The following is a 25,152-nucleotide window of genomic DNA, read 5'->3' as shown; positions in this document are numbered from 1 at the left end:
AGAGAGAGAGAGAGAGAGAGAGAAAGAGAGAGAGAGAGAGAGAGAGAGAGAGAGAGACTCACTGTTCCCAAGTTGAAAAGTCCTAGACTAATTTAAGGACTTAATTAAATTAATCCCTAGAATTTTCCCTCAAAGCTGAACTTTATCATTTATACACTATCTTATAAGCATATGGTGGTCTTTTTTCCTATGCTCAAAAAGAATATACTGAAATGACTTCATGTCTTGCCTCAGAGCTATATTTCTAAGACCCACACTCACTAGTAGGTCCTGTAAAACTCTACATAAATATTCTTCAAGCCCCCTCCCCCCAGTATCACCAAAGTCCATCAAGTTCTACTGCCCTGAAGGATATTGTATAGATGCTGACTAAGTCATGAGACATGATTATTACACACAAGTTGTTTCATACCTGTATATCTTTGTCCCTAACCCAAACTTGACCAAAAGAAGCATACATCTGGAAAGCACAGCAAGCTATGGAGTAGCAGAAGCTGAAAACGACACTTTGAAAACAGTAGCATCACCATGTGAAGGCAAGAGCTGGTCAGGAAACTGTTTCTAAGAAACTAAAACTTTATTGGATTCTCCAGATTCAGCTCTATCAAGACTAAATGTGGTAAGGCTAACATGATTTTATAGAAATTCTCTAAGACCTCAGGAGACAATATCATCCTTCCACTGGATTTATTCTCTAATGAGACTAATAAGTCTCACTTCCTTTTTTTTTTTAAAAAAAAATCATTTTGAAGACTATGATATTGACATCCACAATCAATGCTCAGAATCTCTTTCCTTATTTCCCCTCAGAGATCCTGTAGCTGAAATTTATCAAGCACCTTTTGGAGCTCATATACCGAAAACTGCACTTTGAGCTGACTAAACAGGCGTAGGAGCGAACTTTCAACAGCAAGCTGTCTCTCTGACAGGTTGTGCAAGCACGCATCAACGTTGACAGGGCAAATACCTTACCCATAAAATGAGATGGAGAGCAATGCAGGGTAGGGACTTAACTTTGCTACTTGCGATATGTTCCCTGGTTCTACATCACCTGGGAGCTTGTTAGAAACAGAATTCCAGCCCCACCCTACCTCCCACCTCAATCAGTACTTTAACAAGGTCCTAAGGGATTCTCAACCCATGAAGCTACAGTAGTATTATGTCTAGCATTCTTAAAACACTCGTGTTTGAGACGTCACTCCACTTGTTTTTAGGTTTTCAGCCTTTTAGCAGGTTCTATCAGGTTAGTATGTTTTAAACGGTGGCAGATCTGGAGGATATTTAGTAAAATGTACATGTGGGGTACAGGAGCATTCCTGAAGCAGAACAGAGGGTATAGATATGTCCTGCTTCTTAAGGGTCCACTTATAACCTGGTGCTAGCAGCTACTGAGATTGTGAGAGAGAACAGAGAACGAGAATGCTCTTCCTCAGTAAAGTTCTACTTAAAGAAATGTTAGCAAATAAAGCCATCGTTTCTTTGTGATTGACTTAATCTGTGCCTTTCTCATCACGTGAGTTCATACAGGAAGCCAAGATGAGGCTCTAAGGACACAGCTGCCTTCATCAGTGGGCGCAGGTGGTACAGCCCCAATTTTGGTCTAACAAAAACAACTCTGAGATTGCAGATGCCTGGGGACCAGTGGCCTCACCTGCTTTTCACCTCTAGAGAAACAATTATACTCCATACCTTCTGCCAAAAAAGAAAAAAAGAAAGAAAGAAAAGAAAAAAAGTTTTCCCATCATCTCTTCCTGTTCAAGTCGTGATTAAGATATAAGAAAAGCAAGAGGGACCCACCTGGAATCTCCGCATGTCACGTGGGTTTCCTGCATTCTTTAGGCAATTTTGGTTGCATTTAAGGAAAAACTTCAGGAAGAATCTGTGGAGAAACAAAGGATCCTGGTCAGCATTTCAATTCTAACAAGGGCATCGGAGTCAGAAATCACTTCCAGGTTACACACCCTCTTTTCTTCCTGGATCTCCTGCAAGACTCAGGGTGGTATTAGAATCTGCGTTATATTTGAGGCACAAGTCTTGATATTGCATCCAAGGGTGCATTTTTTTTCTATGAAATGAATACTCTGGAACTGCCAACAGATCTTACAAAAGAAGCAAAAATCACCCAAGGGAGTGTTTTTACTCAGAGAGCAGGTCTTCATCATAATTTAACATGGATTCCAAATGGATCTAATTGAGAATTCCCATGGTCCCCAAGCATAACATCTAATTTAAGTGTTATAAGTTCACGGGTGATAAATGGCAAAGTGTACACTAGATAAATACAAGGAGATTGTAACTGCTTTAAATCTTAGCATCTCCAAATAAAATGTTCAAATTAGCAGCCCTGGGAGGGGTAGAAGTGGCAAAATGACTAAACCCTTCCAACTTCTCCAATACCGCCACAGTTTCCTTTAAGTGCCTTAAACAAAAGCTATTTGTGAGTGAGCTTGGACCTTCCTGCCTCTCTACCCACCTTAGTTTCTGAATAAGTTCTTTAGTGAGAGCCACAGGTTTTACTTGGTTATAGTATAGTGAGAGCCACGAGTTTTGCTTGGTTATAGTATAGTGAGAGCCATGGATTTTGCTTGGTTATAGTATAGTGAGAGCCATGGATTTTGCTTGGTTGTAGTATAGTGAGAGCCACGAGTTTTGCTTGGTTATATAGTGGCTGCTGCTGCTGTTGTTTTGTAAAGATGATGATAGTCTCCAATTGGTTAAAGAAACCCCACTTAAATTGGTGAATGTATTTTAGTTGTCAAAAATTCCCTGATGTGTGGGATACAGGACTTGGTCCCACTAAGTAACCACTGCAGTGATACAAGCCCACAATGGAAAGTAGACATGGAGAGTTTGCGCTGGGATATTCATACTGGTCACCCTGAGTTGAATCCCTCCATCTGTTTTCTATTTGGGAGTAATAGAGGACTTTTATGTCCATCTATTTTCTACATACTCTTCTACTTTTGGAGCCGAGGTAATTCTATGGAATGCATTGAAATACTGGTCAATGAAATTCTTCTAGAAATACCCTTGTCTTTAGTTTTACCCCATGTTAGGGCCACACCAGAATAAAGCTGTCAACTCAATATCAATAACTTATGCAAAACTAGCATTCCATGATGTGTCCATCTGAATTTAGTTTTGAGTACAACGTCTGTCAGCAATGTGGCCCCCATGATCCTCCGACATAAAGGCACTGCATGAAGACATCCCACATTCAAACAGTTTCTACATGCACATTTCAGAACAATAACTGTTTTCCTTGCTCTCTTAGAATGGGAGGGAATACATAGGAGCATTGAAGAGAAACAATGACTTTTTCAAACAAAATGATAAGCCTTAACAGTATAAGAGTCTTCTTAAATGAAGTCATTTAGCATGACACAACCCCCAAAGCCCATCAATGAGGCGGCCTCTGATAATGGTTCACCCCTACTTCCAGGGCCTCTCCACAGAGGCCAAAGCTTATCGACCTCCTGTCTAGGATGCATGACTCACAGAATACTGCTAAAGTCCAGCTGTGTGTTACAGAATCCACCCTGGGCCTCCTCCATGCCCAGAACAACTCTGCCACTGCGCATGTTAGCTTTCTAGCCACTCAGTTAATCAGTCCTTGGTCAACTGGGCATGTATACTGTCCTGTTTCTCTGAGCCTCGGAAGGTAACCCAACCAGTACATGTGGCTTTCAGACATTATCAACTAGGCTAAAGGTAGTGGTAATGAACTCCTCTTATTGCAGGGGCTGGGTTCTATACTTAGAAGAGGAGATATGAAAATCATCCCAGGGTCCAGAGAGGGATGATCTCCATTCTAACGACAATGAAATTTTGTGTGGGGTTGTGTGGTACAGTGAAGTGTAAAAGCCACAACTTTTATAAAAGTTCCCAGTATGGGATTCACATCTAAACTATAGCAATATATACTAGGGGAACCACAGGATTATCATTTCCCACCCAAGACAACAAGAAGTTGGGGAGGGATATCACTGCCAGTCTCCCTCCATTGGGCCCCCCTGCTGGTCTCCCTGTGGTTGGTAATACTTGCCGCCTGTACGTGTTTAAGCCATTTGAGCCCAGGCCTGACAGCCAGATTCAGGTTGTGTTAGAAGGAGCTGTCAGCACATCCTCTGGCATCCTGAACTCAGACAACTGCTAGCCACCGTGAGGGGTTCCATCTGGTGCCAAAATGGGTTTTGAAAGACAAGGCAAACAGGACACTGGCTTTGCCAGAGAGAAAAACATCAAGGGAGCCAGGGATCTTCTGCCTCAAAGATGAGCAAGGCTCGGGCACCTGTCAGCAGCTCATCATTAGCACAAAACCTATGCCGGGCACACATTGGATCACCTTTAAAGCTATGCCGGACACACACTGGATTGCCATTAAAGCTATGCTGGGCACACACCGAATTGCTGTTACCCTAAGCTGCCCTGCCACTTGGCCTGCTAGCAGAATCCCCTGTCTACCCCCTCAGCAGCAGATCACTTGCTGAAACTGAAGTCCTGACCATCTGTCACGGGTAAGACAGCCGTCAACTGGTGCCTGGGGCCTCACACAAGCCCTTATGTGGTGAAGACGCTGTGAAGGGCCAGTTCTTTTGGGGAAAGCCAGTCCCTGTCCAAGGCCTTAGGAATTCTCTCAAAGTTTTCCCCTAAGTACAGGCCAAGTATCTGACCCTTTTGGATCACACTTCCTAAAAGGAGCTCAAAGGAGTAAGGAGGAGTTAAAAATACCCTCAGGGAGAGACTGACTCAGATGCAGGACATACAAACTTGGAAGATGATTTACTCAGGTAAACATATAAGGCATCCATTAACTTGGGGACATGTGTGTCTAGCGTCCGCTGCCCCACATAGAAGATCTCTGGCTGGAAGGGGCTTTTAACAAAGTGGAAGCGATTGTAACACAAAACCATATGTTTGTCTAAAGAACTGCCACATTCTGTGTGTTTGATAAACCGTCAGGGGAAAGAGCATGGTTGCCCTACCCCAACTGTGGGAACCTGACCCTCAGCAGGACAAAGCCGCTATTGACACCGCAGAGTTCCGAGGAGTTCCATAAAGTCCGAGATCAAACTCTCTTTTCAGCTTTGCTCCTTTTTGGAGGGGTGGCATGGCGAGGTGGTGGGAAACCCAACACCTTTCAGCTAACTTTCCACAGGAGTAACGTCATTATTATTTAATACATCTTTCACAGGGTTCTTATCCAAAGCATTTGAGTTCCCGGGGTCTCCCTGAATCCCCCACTGAAATCCTTTAAGGTAAGCATGCCAAGAAGGAACTAACTCACCTGGAATGCAACACACAAAGACTCGACAAAAAGAAGGGGCATACAGTTCAAAACTAGTATTATAGATTGCCTGTAGAGCTAGCCATGATATTGCAGGAATTGAATGTGTGTGGTACGTGTGCGTCTGCGTGTGTTATATTGTGCGGTTTATGCACATATGTGTATGCAGGTACACACATCCATACATGCACCCAAAGATGTCTAGTGTCCTGTTCAACTGCACCCCACCTTTTCCCCCCTGAGACAAGGTCTCTCATGGAATCTGAAGCTTTTTTTTTTTCCACTAGATGGGTAGCCAGCAAGCACTAGGAACCCTCCTGTCCGCTGCCTGCACAGTACTGGGATTTCCATTCCAGGGACAGCAATGGCCAAACTTTGAAGTGGATCCAAGAGATCTGACCTCAGGTCTTGGTCTTCAGGTGTGTGCAGCAAGTGCTCTTACTTGTGAGCCACGTCCACAGCTCAGACCACAGGAAGACTTTTAAACTGACTTGAAGCCGCCGCCCCTTACCTAACCTCCCCATTTTACAGGTGAGAAAAATGAAGGTCAGAGGGCAAGGTGATGCCCTGGCAGCTCCCAGGGGCTCTGAGAGCCCTCATTGTACCCCAGGGGCTCTGAGAGCCCTCATTGTACCCCAGGGGCTCTGAGAGCCCTCATTGCACTCCATGCACACACCCCAGTCCAACAAGAAGCCAGCACTCAAGCACATGAACTTTCGAGTCTACACTTCCATCAGGAAAGGGACAGTCATAAAACCGGAAGTGACATCCTATTAAAGTCCCGTGTAGGCTCATTCATGGATCAGGCTGATGTAGGAGTATTGGTCCGTTATGGAGTTAAACAAATACGTGTTATAGAACATATTTGTTTATTTGGTAATATACTTTCTTAGTTCACCAAGCAATCCTTTCCATTATCTGCCTTGCATCCATGTAACTAGCATAGTATGGGTGCCAAAAAAAAAAAGTAGTGGGTTGTAGAAAGAAAGTCACTTAAGCAACATAATCAGACTCCTACATGAGGGTATGTAAAACCAAACAAGCACCATCCCATGTCTCCAGATACACAATGGAGGCCATGGGACTTAAATATAGTAAGTCTGCTTTAAACATAAATCAAAGCTGTCAATAAAGATAGTCACCAAGTATCCTGAACAAGAAAGACAGTTCTGTCGGAGATGAGACAAGCATCGGTCAAGACCAGTAACTGTGACCCTGAGTGATGTCAGCAAAACATGAGAATTATAAGTCTTTTCCTCTCATTCAACTAGGTGGCTTTCATCAGACATGTCGCTTTTATTGCTTAGCTAAATGTGTGCTCTTCACCAAATGGATTTAATCTCTCTGTGCCTCAGTTTCATCATTTGTAAGATGGAGAAAGCATCAGAACGTGTTTTAGAAAGTCAGTAAGCACTTAAAGGGTGCTGAAACCTAGCACAGAGGAAGCACTAATGCTCGCCCCTGTCGGTTATCAGGAGCAGGGGCGTGCTGCCTAGACGAAGAGATGCTAATAGTTTCAGATATGAAAAGTATCATTTCGCTGGCGTAGTGCAGGCTACGAAAATCAGTGAAGCCCTGGGTACCCAGTAAGCACTACAGGCTCATCAAAGGGGACCATCACCAAGGGAAGGTGAGAAGAGTACAGCAGCTTTTCCAAATGCAGAACAAGGCGGGGGGCTTAAGGATGGAGAACTCCAGCTAGTCAGAACCGAAGGGCACACGTAGCAAAATTTCTAAGCCGTAGCCTGCCTAGAGTTAATTGTTATGCAAAGCAAGCGCCTTGGATCTGGACTGAACAGGTTGAGTTTTTACCTCTCCCCACCCAAAGCCTGAAAAAGCACGTTTGTCTGCCTGCAGCTGTGCTCATCATGTGCCGTCTCGGAAAAAGTGTCAAAGCATAACCGAACAGAGACATAAAATCCCAGCTCTCAGCTTCAGACTCTGCAAGTTCCCCTGACTTATGCCCGCAGATGGTGAGGTGGCAGACGGTCCTTCCCAATGGTATTCAGGAGCCACGGACGTACTCTGGCCTGATACAAGAAACAGCTGTGTAGAAACAAATGTGGGGTCCCTTCTGGGTGAAGTTCAAGCTGCTCCCCACACACGATCTGGAGAGAGGACAGGGAAAGACCTTGTCATTCAAAGGACCTTTCTGGAGTCACAGGCTGTCCTCTCGCCTTTACCTCAATGGAGGACAGCTTGCTTTGGTGTCAGGCTGCCAGCCACGAAATTACCAAGGGAATATTTCCAGGAATACTAAGATTCTCCCAAATTGAAAGTATATAAATGTATAGTACCTGCCCTTATCCAAGACAAGCTGGACTGCTTGAAGCTGTCTAAGAAATGCCCTTGTGGTAGCTCTCAAATGTCCCAGCGCTCCTGGAGGAAGGAAGTTAGAGTCCCACCCCAGCACCTGCCTTGAAAACACAACAGGTCAAAACAGAAAGAGAAAACTCGATTTTCAAAGTCAAAGAAAACTTCCTGGCTTCTAATTCACAGACTACGCTGTAGGGTACAGTTCATCCATGAGAAAACATGATACCCAGAAGTCAGCCAAGATCCCAGGGAGGCCACAGGGGCAGGCTAGGAGGCTAACCTGAGAAAGGGCGGACCTTTTCTAGAGCAAGGCGCAATAGTAACTGAAGACCTGTCTGACTTAGTCCTCACAGCTCTGCCTGTGACATATAGAAGCCAAAGAGGAAAGGGGGAGAATGTGAGGGAGCTCACACACCTGAAGCCATCAGGACTTTTTGCTCCCCACAGTGGAAGAGAAACTGAAATTAAGCCATGACACCATCTCGGGTCCCAGAGGGGGAATGCAAGGCTGCCCCTGTGATTGGCCACTGACTTCAAGAAGTTTGCCTTCCCTGGCAAATGCTTCCTGGATCTTGGGCATTTCTGGAAAGTGTGTACAGCCTAAAGAGATAAACATGACCACCTTGAAAAGGATTCATTACCTCGGAGCTCAGAATTTGGCTTTACTGAGGAGATATAATTAGTGGCGAGAACTTAAAGGGATGGGTGTTGGAATATCATAGCAGTGGATTAAAGAATTTAAAGATAGCCGGGCAGTGGTGGCGCACACCTTTAATCCCAGCACTTGGGAGGCAGAGGCAGGTGAGATTTCTGAGTTCGAAGCCAGCCTGGTCTACAGAGTGAGTTCCAGGACAGCCAGGTCTATACAGAGAAACCCTGGCTGAAAAATAAAAATAAAAATAAAAAATAGTTTAAAGGAAAAGGATTCATTGCAAATAAGGTCCTTATGCTAGGAGTCAAATCTGACAGATACAGCAAAAAGCATGAGAACAGCCAAGGATCCCAGGGGAAAGAGTATCACATAGTGAGAGGGAGGGGGCTATGGCTTAACACTTACTTCTGCTGACCCAGACCAGCTGATTCTCCTGGCAGGGTTCACTGACCCGTGAAGTGAGAAAGAATGATAAAATCCTAAGCCCGAAAGCCCTTTAGACAGAGAAGCAGGTACCTTTTAGAGAAGCCCTTTGACAGCACTCCTATGGACCAAGGCTTTCTTGCCAGAGTACATAAAGGTTCAAATTGGTGCTGGGAGGATATTTGAAACCAGTGTATATGGTTTGATATATAGAGAAGGAATATCGCAGATAACAAAACCAAGTATTTGCTTGGCCTTCTTGGGGACTGAGTGAAGGAGACAGGCAACATTTATTATAGACTGTTTCTGTTGCACAGAGCATGGTCCGCTGGTAGTTATTGGACATAGGGCATCTGTAGATGTTGGGTAGCTTTCAGCCGTGTTAGGCCTTATGCAGAGCATTATCCAGGATGGAAAATATATTCTTACTTGGTGCCTCAGTGACGACTCCTGGAGAGTCAGACATACGGGGTGAGATGGGGGAGCCTCAGTATTTCATCTGACCAGTTTAGATGAAAATGTGGGCGCAAGACTATTTGTGAAGCTGTATGCTTTGTCTCTCTTAGTTGCTGCTCCTTCCAAGGACTGCGGAACTCTGGTTCTATTCTCATTTTACAGATACTATATTGAATATTATGGAAATTGCCAATTAAAATATATTACATATTCAAACACATATCTTCTTATCCTATAATGGGAATGTAGTTCATTGACCATATCTGGCAACACACCTTACCATCACCAGGTTAACTAAAATCAGAGCTAAAGCCAACATAAGAAATTCCGGTATTTTGAATTCAAGTCACCCTAATCACCAATTCTAATATGTTTCAAGTTTGCTCGTGACTACTTTATGTGTGACCTTCCCTCCCCTGCCCCAACTCATTTTAATCATGCTGAAGAGACTGGAATATTTAACTGTGGCAAAATGGAGAATTAAGGCCAAAGCAAAACCAAGAGAGCCTGGGTATCTTTGGAGGAAGTCAGCGAACATCATCTTAAGGGTTTAGTTTGACTATACATCATTATGCATTCACAGTCACTGCCTTTGAAAGTCTTTCATGCAGACAGAAAGCCACAGGTGGAAAATGAAAGGCTTTACTATCCCCGTTGTTCAATACGTGTGTATTTAAACTCGTGAAGCCCATTCATTTAGAATCTGATGTCCGCATTTCACTTGCCCCTTTTAAGGACCCAGATAGTTTCACTATGACTCTCTTCTGTGGTGGTGACAGATGCCATGGAGGGAGTAAGAAGTTCGAGTCCACAGTAACTGAGACATACAGCTTTCCCTGGCTTTCCACACTTACAAAGCTTTGTAAGTACACATTCTTTCACTTAACAGACGCATACTCACTTCCGGGAAACGCAGGGTACACTGGATTCTTCTGGGTGCCAGTTGCTACTAAGAGCCTACTGATTTTAGTTCAAGGTTTTTCTCCAAAAGAAAAGTATTTTAAGTTTGATTCTCCAGGAAAATCTTTGACTCTTAAGAGTAATTGTGCCAAAGAAAGCTGAACGTCTTTTAAATGAACTATTAATTTGCTGTGGCTGTTAGGTAGGGGCCAGATCGGCAAATTTTCAAGTGCCTCACACTGTCAGTCGTGAAGGTTTCCAATTGTGTTGCTCCCTTATTGTTGTTCTTCTCTTCCCATCATTCTTTGATTCAGCCACATCAAGTGGGATCCTTGTGCCCTGAACATGAAGCCCCCTTCCTCCCTTCACTGTTGGCTGCATCCCTGGGTCTGAGGTATCTTTTCCATTCCCACAATATCTCAGCTTCCCATACTCCTGCTTGTCTTTCGGCTAGTGTATAAGTGGGCTGCACCATGAGCCTTCCCTAACCCCCTGCAGAATTAGTCACATTGTTCTTCACAACTACAGATGCATCATGCTGGGCCCTCCTCCAAGTAACTACAGTTACCTTTGCAGTACTTCTCAAGGAGCCTCCCCATTCCCACAGCACCCAGGACTGCTGGGTTTGAAAAGCACCAAATGAGCCGGGCCATGGTGGCGCACACCTTTAATCCCAGCACTTGGGAGGCAGAGGCAAGTGGATTTCTGAGTTCAAGGCTAGCCTGGTCTACATAGTGAGTTGCAGGTTAGCCAGGGCTACACAGAGAAACTCTGTCTCAAAAAACCAAAAAAAGAAAGAAAGAAAGAAAGAAAGAAAGAAAGAAAAGCACCAAATGAATGCCTGACTTAAATCGAACATAAATATTAATGGCAGCTAATTTTCAATCATAACATGGGGTTGATTTTTCTCTTTTCCCCCCTCCTGCAGTTTTGAATTTTCCATATATATATATATATATATATATATATATATATATATATATATATATATATATACACACACACACACACAATACTCCTGTGGAGGAAACAGACAATTTTAGTGTTGTAAAAATCAAAGTGCATATCATTCACCCCTGAGCCTAGAGAAGGTTTCTCCATTGTGCGATGGGTAACAGAGGAAATAAAAATGATAAGTGGTTCTCTCAAAGTCTCTGTGTGCTAAGATTTGCCATTTAATTCGAACAAGCATAGTTAAGAGCTATCCATCTCACGGTCTGTGACCATTTATTAGTTTCATACATGCATAATTCATGCAAGAGCTCATTGGTGTCCTTAACTGTCCTGCTTAATAGTGTCTTGACATCAAAGTTCAACATATTATCTCTAAGTTAAGCCTGTCATTGTTCTTAAAACATTTACCTGGAACCCAAAGGGATAAAAGGCCATATTACCAATAGATTAGAATGGATCTCTTCTCCCCAAAATTCTACAGACCATTCTGCTAACTTTCATGGGGGTCGGTGGCTTAAAACTCTCAATGCTTTGCTATGTCTTCACTCAGTCCACTGCCTTGGGTCATTCATTTCCTCATTCTTCTGGTCTGATTTCAGTATTTACTAATCACATGTTACTTGTCAAGCATGTGCACAGAGCCATCACTGCTGTGGAGACTCACTGAGGAGGTCTCAAGCAGTTTTCCTCAGAATTTCCTCAGAGACTTTAGAAATCAGTGAACATTCCAGTCCTCTATTCTAATCAATATGTTGAGGTTATGAACAGAAATTGAGAAGTACAGAGAAAGAATGGACAGATCACCTAGTATCACTGAACTTTAGATTTAAAAAAAGAAAACAACCTCAATCAAATCCCTGATTGGTAAAAAGAGACATGTCATTCCTTCATTCTGTCCCTCTTATTCTCAGCATGTGCCACAGGGGGAGACAGGGGACAGATTACCAGGGATGAGTGATATTTGGTTATTATTATTATTATCATCATAATCGTCATTATTATCATTATTATTTTGCTGTAAGGAAAAGCTCATTTTTCTAGAAAGGAAAGAGGAATGAAGATGGGGAGAAAGAGGAGAAATTCCCTCTAAGTAACTTCCCTCCTTAGGAAAAAGAACCAGGCCTTTCTAAGCATGGACATTATTTAGAAATGATTGGCAGTCATCACCACCCACCCTTTCAATGTTCTCCATCACTTTCCCACTCACTTTTCCAGGTACACACTGCCCAGTCCCAATTGCAGCATCTCCATGTGCTGCCTGCCATCCTCTGGGCGTACATTGGCATAATTAATTTAATTTGAGCAGTGGCTTCTACTGCAAACAATCACTACACTCCAACATGCCTCACAAGATGGGCTCAGATATGAACAAGTGACCCCTTAATTTAGATTTAGAGCTTGGGACCAGTCTTCAAATAAAAATGGACCGGGGAGCATTGTGCCCACAGAGTACTGACAGTAATCTCATGAGCTCCCAATTATTCCAGTTCATATTATGGACAATCCAATAAGCCTGTATGTTCTGTTCCATAAAAAAATATAAAAAGAGATTCGTCATATTGAAATCAGAATGCAAAATAGAGCCTGACACTTTATTAAGCTCTGCTTCTTGGGATATCATAAGGCTGCTGATGGAAAATGAAATTAAGCAGTCTCGCAGATGAAGAATGACACCATTTAGATTTTCTGCAGGTGCCTTGGTGCTCACAGGTCACTCACCTTCCCCACAACATGTCACTCTGGAGCAGCTTCAGTTTAAATGCAAGACACTGCGGAGCATGAGCTCTAAAATCTCCTCCACTTTATAACCCAAATTGGTCATTATTATTTACTAAAATAAAATCGCTAAGTGAAAAGAGGGACTTTGACATGATCTACTGCTGTCATCTTAATCAAGAGCCCCTGGATGGTTGACACAATGGCCTCGAATACCCCAATGTGAAATACAAGTTTGTGCACACATGTTATTCTGTGAGATCGTCTATAAGGTTCTCAAGAAGGAGTATATATGGATTGCTCGGGATCTGCCTGCCTCTGCCTCCTGGGTGCTGGGATTGAAGGCATATGCCACCATCTGCATGATCGGCTGTGTTCTCTTAGGATCCTTCCTCTCCAAGGCACTGGGCTTTGCATCCTGGTCCCTGTTCTCCTATTATATTAGCAGCCCCTTGTTCTCTTTTCAAGTACTTTGCTCTCAAGAGTTCTCGCATTTTAAAAGCATCATTCTTGAAAATTGTTGGACCAGAGAATGTATGGCATTGGGTCAGGACATCACAGCCTTCAGTTCTATGACTGCCTTAGGGATAGACATGTGTTCAGTCACGCCTCTCAGGCCCCATCTGAGCCAGCTGCAGGTCTTAAGAAGCTTGAAAAAAATGACTTTCCTTTTATTACAGCTTAACCAAGAAAGATACGAAGCTGAGTTGCTGCAAATCCCAGTGCCTCGGAGAGGATCCTTAGAGAATACAGCGTATTAGGCGCATAACGATGCTCAGAGTACAAAATATGTCACTGATAGATGGGGAGAAAGGGAGTAGAGAGGATTCTCACCCACAGATGCCCTCCAAGAAAGTTGAGGTGAAGTTAGGCAGACATGTCGACCAAATGACCACACGGAGCAGATGGACAGAAGGCAAAGTCAGATAATACAAGTAGAAAGCTCAAAGACAGAGTCCTGGTTAAGTTCAGACTCCACAGTGATACACTTAAGCCACTATCATAAATACACATATGTTTATTAAAAACATATACATGCATAAATGAAGCAGATAGGTAGATAGGTAGATAGATAGATAGATAGATAGATAGATAGATAGCCCCTTACACAAAGGCTTGAGACCCAAATACATAATGAAAGGTCTCAAAAACCAGAGCCCAAACCCTAACTAGAAACTCATTTATATTTTATACATACCTTTACACCTTCTACACTCAGCCTGAAAGTAATTTAATACAATATTTTAATGCACCTACATTTTAACTCCTACCCATCACATGAGGTCAGCTGTGGCATTTTCTTCTTGTGGCCTCATGTTGGTGCTCAAAATTCTTTTTCCTCTTGGAGCATTTGGGATTTCTGATTCTTCAAATTAGGGATGATGGACTGTCCACATTTAACACACATACACTTAAATACATTTTGCTTCCTCACACAGAACTGCTGTGCACTCTCGAAATGACGGTGGCTTTTTAAATACATGTTTGGAACTCATGTCATAAGGAGCCTTAGCAGGCAACATCATAGAGCCAACCGTGCTTCCCAGAGACCCAATGGACAGCCCAAAACTGTATGAACTGAGGAGTGATGGCTTGTCAACAGAAATGGCTCAACTCTCCCCAGCTACCTGACTCTATAAGTATTGCTGTCAAAGCTTCCCTGCAGATGAGAAGCTTGGCATGTTTATTGACAAGTATGAAATTGCTCAATGTTCCAAACAAGTTTGGGTCTAGACCAACCCTACAAGAAGAGTCCTATATCACCTACTCTAAACCATAAGAAGCAAATCATAAGGCTGTGCATGGTGGGGCTTTTCTGTACCAGTTTCAAAATTTTTAAAAATTAATATTATTAATAAGAAAAGGACTAGGGCCAGAGATATGGCTCATTGGTTAGGACTCTTACTTCAGAGGACCCAGGTTCTCCTGGGGAGAGAGCATCTCCCCAGCCACACACCTTGCACCTTTCTTATGAGAGGCCTCTCTCCATACCCATCACTGTCATTTTTACTAAGAGTAAGATGTGATACTAAATTTGATATCAAAATATTTACTGAAATAAATATTTTTCAAGAAGGAAATGATAGTCGGATAGATTAATGAATTTCTCAATGGTTACTGAAGGCCTGGGAAGATGGTTGTGTCAATCAAGTGTTTTCTCTGCAAAGATGAGGATTTGAGTTTATATTCTCAGCAGCCTTGTAAAAACAAACAAATAAAACCCAGGTATATGGAACGCTGCAATAGTCCTGCTTGTGTCTGTTCTTGAGTTTTCTCCCCTCTCTCCAGGATGCCCCTGTTGTTGACAAGATCACAGTGCCTACAGTTTATGCCCTGCCTCCTAGGCAGTCTCCACCTACAACCATTTCCATGAGACCTTCAAGTCTTTCAAATATTATTTTTAGTAAAGCGAACTCTTCCCATATGAGGATAATCATGTTGCCAGCCTCTTCCCAAATACAAACAGCCTGGGAAAATGTGCGATTTCATGTAGGTTGCCTTGAACTATGGGATCAAGTTTACATGCACTCTATCTAGCATGATGGTAGTTCTTTCTTCACCAAGATGACTCAGAGCACAGACTGCTTCCCTATGATGGTCACTTTATTTCTCTTCAAAAGACTGCTCCAAAGCAGACTAGGAGAATACTTTACCTATGTGTCAGGCTTTGGAAAATGAATACTGTTTTGTAAGAGTCATGGCTCATGTCAACTGGAGGTTACTACTCGCGATGTAGCATACTTAGTGCACGCTTTATTTTAATCTTCACAACCAATTCCCACTCCCCCATCCATTCACCCACTCTCCACCTCTGCCCCAGTTCTCCAGATAAAAAGCAGCTGAATCATTGAGAGATTAAGTAACTTGCCTTCCCACAGAGAGTTCATGGCAGAGATAGACGTAATTTGAATGCAGAGGTTTGTCTGTGGTCCTATGAACTAGAGCAGGGCTCTCTGTGAACCAAGATACTTATTGCCACTGGAAGGTCCAGCAGTCAACCCACACAGTGATATGGTATTTTTCTTATTCCTTACACACTATGCAGTGAACTTTCCGTAAATCTATCTAGTTAAAGGAACAGAATCAAATAAAACCGTCTTCTACTCCCAAAGCAATCATCCCTCTCCTCCACGATGTCAACTAAAATCTACCCCACCACCTTCATTTCCTCTCCTTCTACTTCAGAGCTCACAAGACTACTGTCACACTAGCCTTTCCCCCTTCACACCAGCAGCCTCTCAGTTCTATTGTATTTGCTGCCAGAACACTCTTATGTTAGCTCTTGGTTTCCTTCCCAACATAACAGGGAATTCACAGTCAAATATCAAAGTTCCCGGCATCTCCCTGACTCTCCCAAACAAATATCTGCAATCTCTTCCCTGTTTCCACCACCAACAGAATGTTACAAACATACAACCATGTTCCATATCCCCACTGCCCCTAAAATGACATCCACAGTCATAATTTTGGTCTGAAACAAGTCTGGAAGACCAGCATTTTACCAACATTCCAAACACAATCTTTTTGGTGCTGTTCATCATTGGGCTGGAAGCTGTCTCAGGACTATTTATACTCTTTGAATTATTCCCAACTCTTCCCTCTGAAACTAAACAGAAAAGCTAGCCTAAAGTGCTTTTGGACCTCAAATAAGACAGTCCATTCACCAACAGTCTCAAGATGGTGGCAGGTATCAGCCTTGTATAGTAGGTAGGGATGCTGGACATTTAACACTGATCGCTTGCTTTTTGGCAGAGTGCTTTGGAAGTTGTTGTTGTTGTTGTTGTTTTTTTTTTTGGTCTCACCTAGCAGAAGGGTCAGTGTCTTTGCTGGGATTGTGACAAGCTTCTCCAGAATGAGAGCACTTTATTATCACATTAGTATGAGGGAAAGTCACATAATTAACAGAATTTATCCTCATTTACTCCGTAAAGGCACTAATATTCTAGCTCTCTGTCTCTCTCTAATTACTTTCTTTAACACAACTTTTTTTCTACCCACAAGTTGACCCTTCTTAGGCTCATCTGCAGAAACGTGTTAAAACTTCTTTTTTTCCATCCCCCTCTCTATTTAAGTTGCCAGACTCTATTCATTTCAACAAGCAGAAGAAGTGCACTGAGGTCTGTCATAGTTCACACAATGCCTTTGAATTAGCAGGTGTGACAGCGTCGTGCTTTTGCTAGGGATCCTCTGTTCCGAGTAAGTGATGACAGCCACCAGAATTACTGTTAATTGTAATGTGACGCTGGCACTTCGGCGGCATTTGTGTGGTGGTGAGCTAGCATTGGTTTGGGTGTCTAAGGAACTCAGAAGCCAAGAGGCCACACTGCTTTAAAGAGAACTGAGGCTAAGCTCCCTCATGCTGCCTTCTCACGGATGCTGTAGTTGCTCACACACACATACACACACACACAGACATGTGTTTGTCGAAATGAACTCACCCTTAGATAGTAAAGTCATTAATGGATTAAAATGCTAATTTATGGGGCTGGTGAGATGGCTCAGCCGGTAAGAGCACTGACTGTTCTTCAGAAGGTCCTGAGTTCAAATCCCAGCAACCACATGGTGGCTCACAACCACCCATAATGAGATCTGATGCCCTCTTCTTGTGCATCTGAAGTCAGCTACAGTGTAGTTATATAGTGATAAATATATAGTTATGTATAGTGATAAATAAAAATTTTAAAAAAAATTTAAAAAAGCTAATTTATCTATCTATATCTATCTATATTTATCTATCTATATCTACATCTACATCTATACCTTCATCTACCTATATATCTATATACCTACATCTCTTTCCTCCCCCTCCTTTTTTATCCTTTTAACTGGTAGATGTAGATGTTCATGTGTGCACCTCTGTGTATGTGATAGAGCAGAGGTCTATGTCTAGTACCTTCTTTAGTCATTTTCTACCTTATCTCTTGAGGTCATCTCTCTTTGAATCTGGAAGGCACCTATTCAACTATACTAGTTGACCAGAAAGCTCTGGCATCTCCCTGTCTCTGCCTCCCCAGTGGAGGGATTACAGGTACATTCCCACCATACCTGGCTTGTGTGTGCCGGAGATGAAGGAATTCAGTTCCTCATGCTTAAATGGAAGAACCTTATCAATGAAGCCATTTTCCTGGACCCTTTTAAAAATAGCTTTAAGGCAGCTAAGTACAAAGGACAGAAAAGCCAAGGTTTAAATGACAAACATTTAGTGGAGGCTGAATGTCAGCTGCCCCGTTTCCAAAACACAAAATAAAGCAACGTGTACCTTATTCAATATTAACATGTTCCACACCATAGTCAGGAAGATGGTGGGTCAGAAGAAAGGATAGAGTCTTTGGCTTAGACACATATTTTCATGTAGAGGCAGTAGCTGTTTCACTGGTAAAGCAAGGAAACTCTTTAGAGTGATGCCCAGAGTAGAACCAAGCTAGAGGAAGCCAGGCAGTGGCGAGCATGGGTGGCTGCTCTACTTCCTTAGGCTGGGCGTCTCTGAAATGAAAGGCCCTGGAGTTCTGCTGCCTGAGCCACACAGAGTACAGAAGAGAGAGTGCAGCTGCCACTTCTGTTTTCCTGGACTCCTCTCCATCCTCACTACAAAAGACACTGGTCCCTATGAGATGGAGAAAGAGTGGCGCCCATTTTACCCAGGGAACATGCAGCAAACCTGGAAAGCAGTTTTCTCAACCTCTAAGTTTCAGCTCAATTCTTCTCTTTGACCACAACTCATTGTTCTGCCTCTCGAGGTCCCTCTACACCTCTTGGTCTGGCTAGGATTATTTTGAACCACCCACATTTCTCCATTCAGAGTGAATGTCTCATTCCTCCATACACCTAAGTGTTCAAGGCAGATAGTATTTGCCTGGATCATTTTGTATTTATGGTATCTTAGTACCATCTAGCTGTTCCACACATCTGTGAACACCTACAAGGGATTTGTGGGGATCTGGTTTCTGTGTAACCTTAAGGACAACACTTAGGGTCTCCAGGCTAACACTAATTTACTTTTCCTTCCAAAGCTGCCTTTATATAGCCTTGGGCAAAACACTTCATTGCTCTCTTATAGTTTGTCATTTCCCACTTCCAAGCTTCAGCACACTGTCCCTTCTGAAGGAACTACTCCAAAGTAGAAGGGAGGCTACTCCAAAGCCACCATGACAACCATGACCACATCGACCCAAACAGCATCACCTAAATGCCCACGGGCTTTGCTCATATTCCCCTGATCCCTTGTTGTCCAGGAGCTGCTCATTTGCCCTCTGGACTGGGCTTTATACAATCATGTGTCCTCTATGGTGCTCGCTTGTAGGGCTCTTTGTTCATCACAGAGTACAGAATAGTCAGTGGTCAGAGATTTCATTTTATGATCTACAGAGAAATAGGGCAAATATTCATGAATGAATTGCCAATACATTTCATCTACTAATAATGAGATCATTGTGGTTGTTATTGATCTTATTAGAATTACTGCTAATTGGGTGTTTATTTATGCAAGGTAAGTTAGTAAAGGTTTTACTAATATTACCTCATTAAATCCTCATAACAACCTTAAAATAGCATCTAGTAGGGCCTGGTTTTTCTTTTTATTTTCTTTCTTTCTGCATTGGGATTAAATCCAGGACCTTGCATATTCGAGGCACCAGCAAGCAAGTACTCTACCATTTCAGCCCTCTGTTCATTTTTTTTATTTTGAGACAGGGTCTCACTAAACTGGCGAGGCCAGCCTTAACTCACTCTAATGTCATAGAGACGGTTTCTGAGAAATCTTGAACTAACTCAAGTCCAAGTCTAAATGAAGATTCGAGTTAAGCATACTACCTCACTGACCAAGAAGGTCATGGGCATGCCTGTGAAGAACCACTGGGAAGGTTGATCATGCCCTGGCCACCTACTCAGCTTGGCACTCAGACACAAGAGTGAGGCGCTAGAGTATAAAAGTGACCCCACTCATAGTTTGAAAATGATGACGTGAAAAAGAGTCACTTCTCATGGTTTTTTAAGGATAATGGACTTGGCTACCATTTTAGCAGGATGCTTTTAATGCAACCGAGTCCTCTTTGATTTAGAATGATAAAAGTCTCCTAGCCTCCTCTCTCCCTCAATTTGCTGCCCTACATGTCTACATGATCGGATTAAATTGGCAAAGTTGCTTGAGGCTCTGCAGGACAAACAAGTACAAGTGCTGACTGTCTTTAGCTCCCATCAACCCCTGTTCTTGATGCATCTGTCTTGAGACACAAATCTGTGCCTCCAAAATCCCGGCATCATTGCCCTCACATTCACCTCAGTGCCCTGCACAGATGCGAACTCAGGCCTCTCACCTCCAGCTGTTCCTCCACAGCAGAAGACATGCCTCCCAGAGCTGGGGAGATTAACCTCCAGGATGACTCTAAGTTTTAGCTTTAGCTTCCCTAAATCCTCAACAAAAACTTTTAACAGCCAAGTCTGGTTTAAGATCTTAACTGTAAGTCTCCTCTCTCCTCGCGCACTCACTAAAGGGATGGGTAGGATCAAGGCTGCCCTTTTCCTGTTGCCTGTGCCCTCCAGTCCCTTGAGAAATGGAGGCAGTGAGTAAGAACTTATGTCACCATGAGCCTCATGCAAAGGCAGGCTTAGAAGAAGAAAAAGAAAAACGCCAACGGAAAAGGAAGAGAGATATTATTAATGTCTTCTGTCGTAGACAAAGCACTAAAAAGAAACTTTGGGTGGGAATTTCAGAATATATTTGAAGCAAACTCACTCATTTACAGACATAAAGCCAAAACTGTAATGGTTAAAGAAAAAAAAATCAGTCTCTGAACTCATGCTCAGTCTGTTCTTAGAGGCCTCTGGATCAGCAATTGAGCTTCTCAATGAGAACATATCTCCTTTTCACTCAAGTGAGGATCTACTGGAGTATTTTCTAAAGTAAATAAATGGCCACAACGAAAGAAAAAAAAACAGTAAAGAGCAAAGTCTCTCAAGAACATCCCTGACAAAATAAACCCTGTGTTTATGTGCACACTCTTCCACTGGCCCCAGCCAGAAATCTTCCCTGCAACTTAAAACCGAGAGCTCAGGAGTTCAGAGAAATGTCCGGAATTAGCTTAGTCAAATGTTGCTCTAAACAGATGATCCTCTCATGTCTAACAAGCTCCCAGGGCCAGGGCAGTCTAGCTTGACTTTAGCATTAGCTGTCTTCTGTGCCAATATGTACAAGACACTTTTAGATGCTATACTTTAAAATAATCTTTAGATTTTTCCTGGTTATGGAGGCCAATATCTTTATATTTATTTATTTATTTATTTATTTATTTATTTATTTATTTATTTATATAAATGTATTTATATATAAATATATATAATAAATATATATATATATATAGAGAGAGAGAGAGAGGGCATGTGAGACTGATCAGCTACTAAAAGCATTTGCCACACAAAACACAAAAAAGTAAAGAGGGAGAAGAAATGCCACAAAGTTGCCCTCCGACCTCCATAGGCACACTGCTGTGGTACAGGTGTGCACAGAAGTGTATGTACAATAATAAAAATCGACCTCCCAAATTAATAGTAAATAAAAACTGACTCTACTGCCCATTTCTTCTATTTTTAAATGTATATATGAGTTTTATAACCACATATATAATTTTATATCCTAGTAATAATCTTCAAAGTGTCATTTAGTTTTACTCAGTGTTATCTCTGTATAATTATTACATCATCACTCAATTTTCCATCATTGATTACTTCCAAGCCTTCACTATTATAAATAGTATTTTGTTGAACATCTCTCTTTAGAGGATTTTATTTGCAAATCTAAGAATTTCTTTAAAATAATCACCTAGAGCAGAATTCATTGGCTCAGAGCAGCAAACTGTTGAGCGAGCACAAAATTGTTTCTTCTGAAAATTCTGGCAAAGGCTACTGTAGTTTGAGATCAATAACACTGAGCTGACAAAACACCAAAAAGTGGTCCTCACTGTAACCTATAGAGTAGGGAATTTTGATAGCTTATGTTTTTGGAGACACCCAAGTTTATAAAAGGTAAACTAACCACAGGGAAGCAAGCCACATGTCTTACACATTTATTCCCATGTACAGCCTATTTCACCTACAGCCATGGACGATGTAGATATCCCCGACAGTGTACTCATCATCTTGGGTTGTAATGTACAACACATAGAGGCTGCCTGAAAAGAAGCCTTTGCTATTTCACGATGCTCTTCTCCCAATGCCTGCCACAGAACAAACAGAAGGACATAAACACAGCAAAGCAAGCTCCATACTGAACCACACCACATACAAGATACCATGGTAAGAACAGGGTGAGGAGAAAGATAGTTTGAGGACATCTCTAATCCAGAGAGGTTTATCTCATGGCCCAGAAACTCTATCCAGTATAAATCTGATTCTATATTAGTAGTCTGTGCTTGAAGGGAAATTCAAAGCAAAGGACAGACAACATAGTGAGAACATTTTCTTAAAACTACCTAGACACGGCGTGATGGGAACGTCCTTTGGGAACACCAGAACCTCATCACACTAACATTCTCAAACGATTCAATTCTAGGGAATCTGCCTCTGATTCTTGATGGTATTTGGTTTTCCTGAACCAACCTCCAATACAATCACTACTTTTAAAATCTAGATATGATCACTTTTTGCTATACTATAGCAGAAAGGAGAACCACTGTGAGTTGTACCCCAAACAAGCTAATGAGTTAAACCTATTTACCAACCTATCTAGGTTTATTGTGCTTTTTTTTTTAATGTAAAACCACTTGAGAATTCCTAAGCCCCATAAACTCTTCTAAATGTCTCCAGTGTTCTCTCTCCCTGCTCTTTCTGGTCTGGGCCCAAAAGAGGTCTCTATATGTCAAGAATCCTTACAACTGTGGGTCTTCCTCTTAGAGCCTTGCCTAGTCCCTCCAATCAAACATGGACTCTCAATATAACTGCAAAGCCCTTGGGCCTCAGGCATCTCAGGCACATCTTTGGGAGACCCTTTTCAAACTTCAGGAAGTTTTCACTTATGAAGCAAAGATCCTTGAAGATATAAACTGCCTGTTCATATCTATATACACAGAAACAGATTTATATCTTCCTCATCTTGAAAAGAACAAAGAAGAACATGCTGTCTACAACTCAGAAATAATGGAGAATTCAAAACAAAGAAACCAAAGGCCACCAAGAGCCCCCAAGGCAACCTAGCCCTGAGATACCGTACCGTGTGTCAGGGTTTATTGTGGATACTCAAATGTTGTAATGTTCTAAGCCATACTCACAAAAAAACACTTATAGCTTCATACTAAATGGATACTATCTTGATTTCTTCTTGTAAACTGAAGAATATTAACTCTAGTGATAACTATAACCTCTATAATCTCCTAAATATAATCTGGGTCATTCCCCACTTCATTTTACATCTGCTTTACATACATGATACCAAAGTTTCATGAGAATGCACGTGAAACCAAAGTTCAATGGCAAAAGAGATAGAGAATTCCCAGAGTCTCTGATGGGGCAAATCCAATCTTCTCACTCCTGAGATAGTATAGCTATTCAGAGCACTGGCCCTAAGGACTGGTGATTGGATGAGTCAGTCCATTCTATCCACACTAGATGGAACCTCCTTCCTGAGGACTGAATCCGGCCCGACTGTCACCAAACCTCACAAATTCCAGTTCTGAGCCTGGATCCAGAGAATAAGGCATTCCTCTGTACCTGAAGAGAGCTCTTGAGTCAAAGTAGCCTCTCTTAAACATGCTCTCCTCTTCTACCACCTGAGGGTGCTCCTCCATTCTACCCAAACTCTTAGACATATACTGCAGGTCAACAGCCTTTCTGAATTAGGACAGAACTCTGTTCATCCCCAGAATGTCTGAGGCAGGGGAGTTAAGACATTAACTTGCTCATACTCACTAACAATCTAAGTTCTATGGACTGCTGGCTGTGTACCCTTCAGCCAACCACCCAACCTCTCTGAGCCTCAGACTCCTCATTGGGAGCTAGTAGTTTTGTACCTGGAAGAGTACTGTGAAGATAAGTAAGAGAGCTGTGTTAAGTTCAAAGGGCCATGGCTACCATAAAGCCTCAAAAGGGCTTAGTTTTTGTAACACTACAGATTTACATTGAAATTTACAATGTTGCAGATGAAGGAATCTCAGCCTTCCCTAATACAGAAAGATTAATATCAATTTTAATTATGAACTTGGGATACATCTAGTCTCCACTCATTACAGAAAGATTAAGCATGTTTTGATCTCTCATATGATACTGCACATGCTGAAACTGGTGAGAGTCTCCTCTCTAAGGGCAAGAGAGAGGGTCATGTCCTGTTCAGAACTGAAATACCAATCTCCAATAACTACTTATCGTAAATATTTAATCTCTAATCGGGGCTTCTACCCAGCCTTTGATCATTCAGTTCTCAGACAAAAAGACACACAAGAACAAACCTCAATGATACTGGGAAGTGGGGGTGGGTAGGAAAGCTGGTTAAAGTCTTCTCTAGGCATCTAGTATCTCATTTAGTGATTAACTTCACATAGTGGTAGATCCAATAAGGCCAGAAGTCACATGGAGTGGCTTAGAAATAGAATCTCCCAACACTGGGGAATTTGCATAGAGCCTCAACTCTAACTTGGACCAGCTGTCTCTCTACACTTCTCAGAAAGACATCCTGAAAAACCCAATCACAAGTGTGGCTCTCTTTGGTCATGTCCTCCTGTTCTTCAAAGCCTTCGTGGTAGAAATGTCTATGAGGCAGACAGACGGTAGCCCCAACTCTTCTGAACTCAGAACTCCTGAGGAAGATGGCAATCAATGCTGGTGTGGCCAAAGCTTAATCAATCTCTCACCTCAGGAATAACGTCCTGTTTTTCTTGTCACACACCCTTCTAGCCTAATATTTGACAGCTCCAATCAGGTACTGTCCAAACATTTATTAAAACATTTTAAATGATGAATATATCCAATTATTACTATTAATGCAGCTAATACTGACTAATGAGGGGGAAACACGGTAGCCAGTGTCCCACAATTCATTACCCCTGCCTTGTCAACAATTCAAAGCCCGAAACCTAATCATCCATGCCGAGCCCTGTTATATTTCACACGTCACTTTTAATAAGTCACTCAGTGCCTATAAATTAATGTAACATGTCGGCGTTTATGAGTGCGGCTTTGTCGCTGTTAACAAATGATGTTCTGGCCCAGACTACAACAGCTAGGCAGTGACGAATTATGGAAGATGATTTCTTTCCAAAGTATAAACTATACACTGGGGACTCTAGTAATATGTATATACATTATAACTACATATTACATACATCTGAGCGTTCGCAGGCACACTGGCAAGTAACAAAGTGTGCCAATACATATGCAGGCACAAATAGGAAATAAATACGATGCTTATGGAGAAAAACTGTGTAATAGTCCCTGCACCACTGTCTCTAGATATTACACATCGGGC

At 42.2% G+C, this 25,152-nt stretch overlaps 1 protein-coding gene across 8 annotated transcripts in view; it reads right to left on the bottom strand.

Moving 5' to 3' along the window:
- Ebf1 (EBF transcription factor 1) overlaps nt 1–25,152 on the bottom strand; it is a 392,233-nt gene that overhangs the window by 134,286 nt on the left and 232,795 nt on the right. For all 8 annotated transcript variants that reach the window (XM_031353777.1, XM_031353775.1, XM_031353776.1 and 5 more), the window contains one exon: nt 1,798–1,879. In XM_031353777.1, coding sequence (XP_031209637.1) covers nt 1,798–1,879 — 82 coding nt within the window. The remainder of the gene's footprint in view (nt 1–1,797; nt 1,880–25,152) is intronic.

Source organism: Mastomys coucha, unplaced genomic scaffold, assembly GCF_008632895.1.
Source record: "Mastomys coucha isolate ucsf_1 unplaced genomic scaffold, UCSF_Mcou_1 pScaffold5, whole genome shotgun sequence".
In the NCBI taxonomy this organism is placed as follows: domain Eukaryota; kingdom Metazoa; phylum Chordata; class Mammalia; order Rodentia; family Muridae; genus Mastomys; species Mastomys coucha.
The sequence above is the reverse complement of the archived record's forward strand: the minus strand, read 5'-3'. Positions and strand labels throughout refer to the sequence as shown.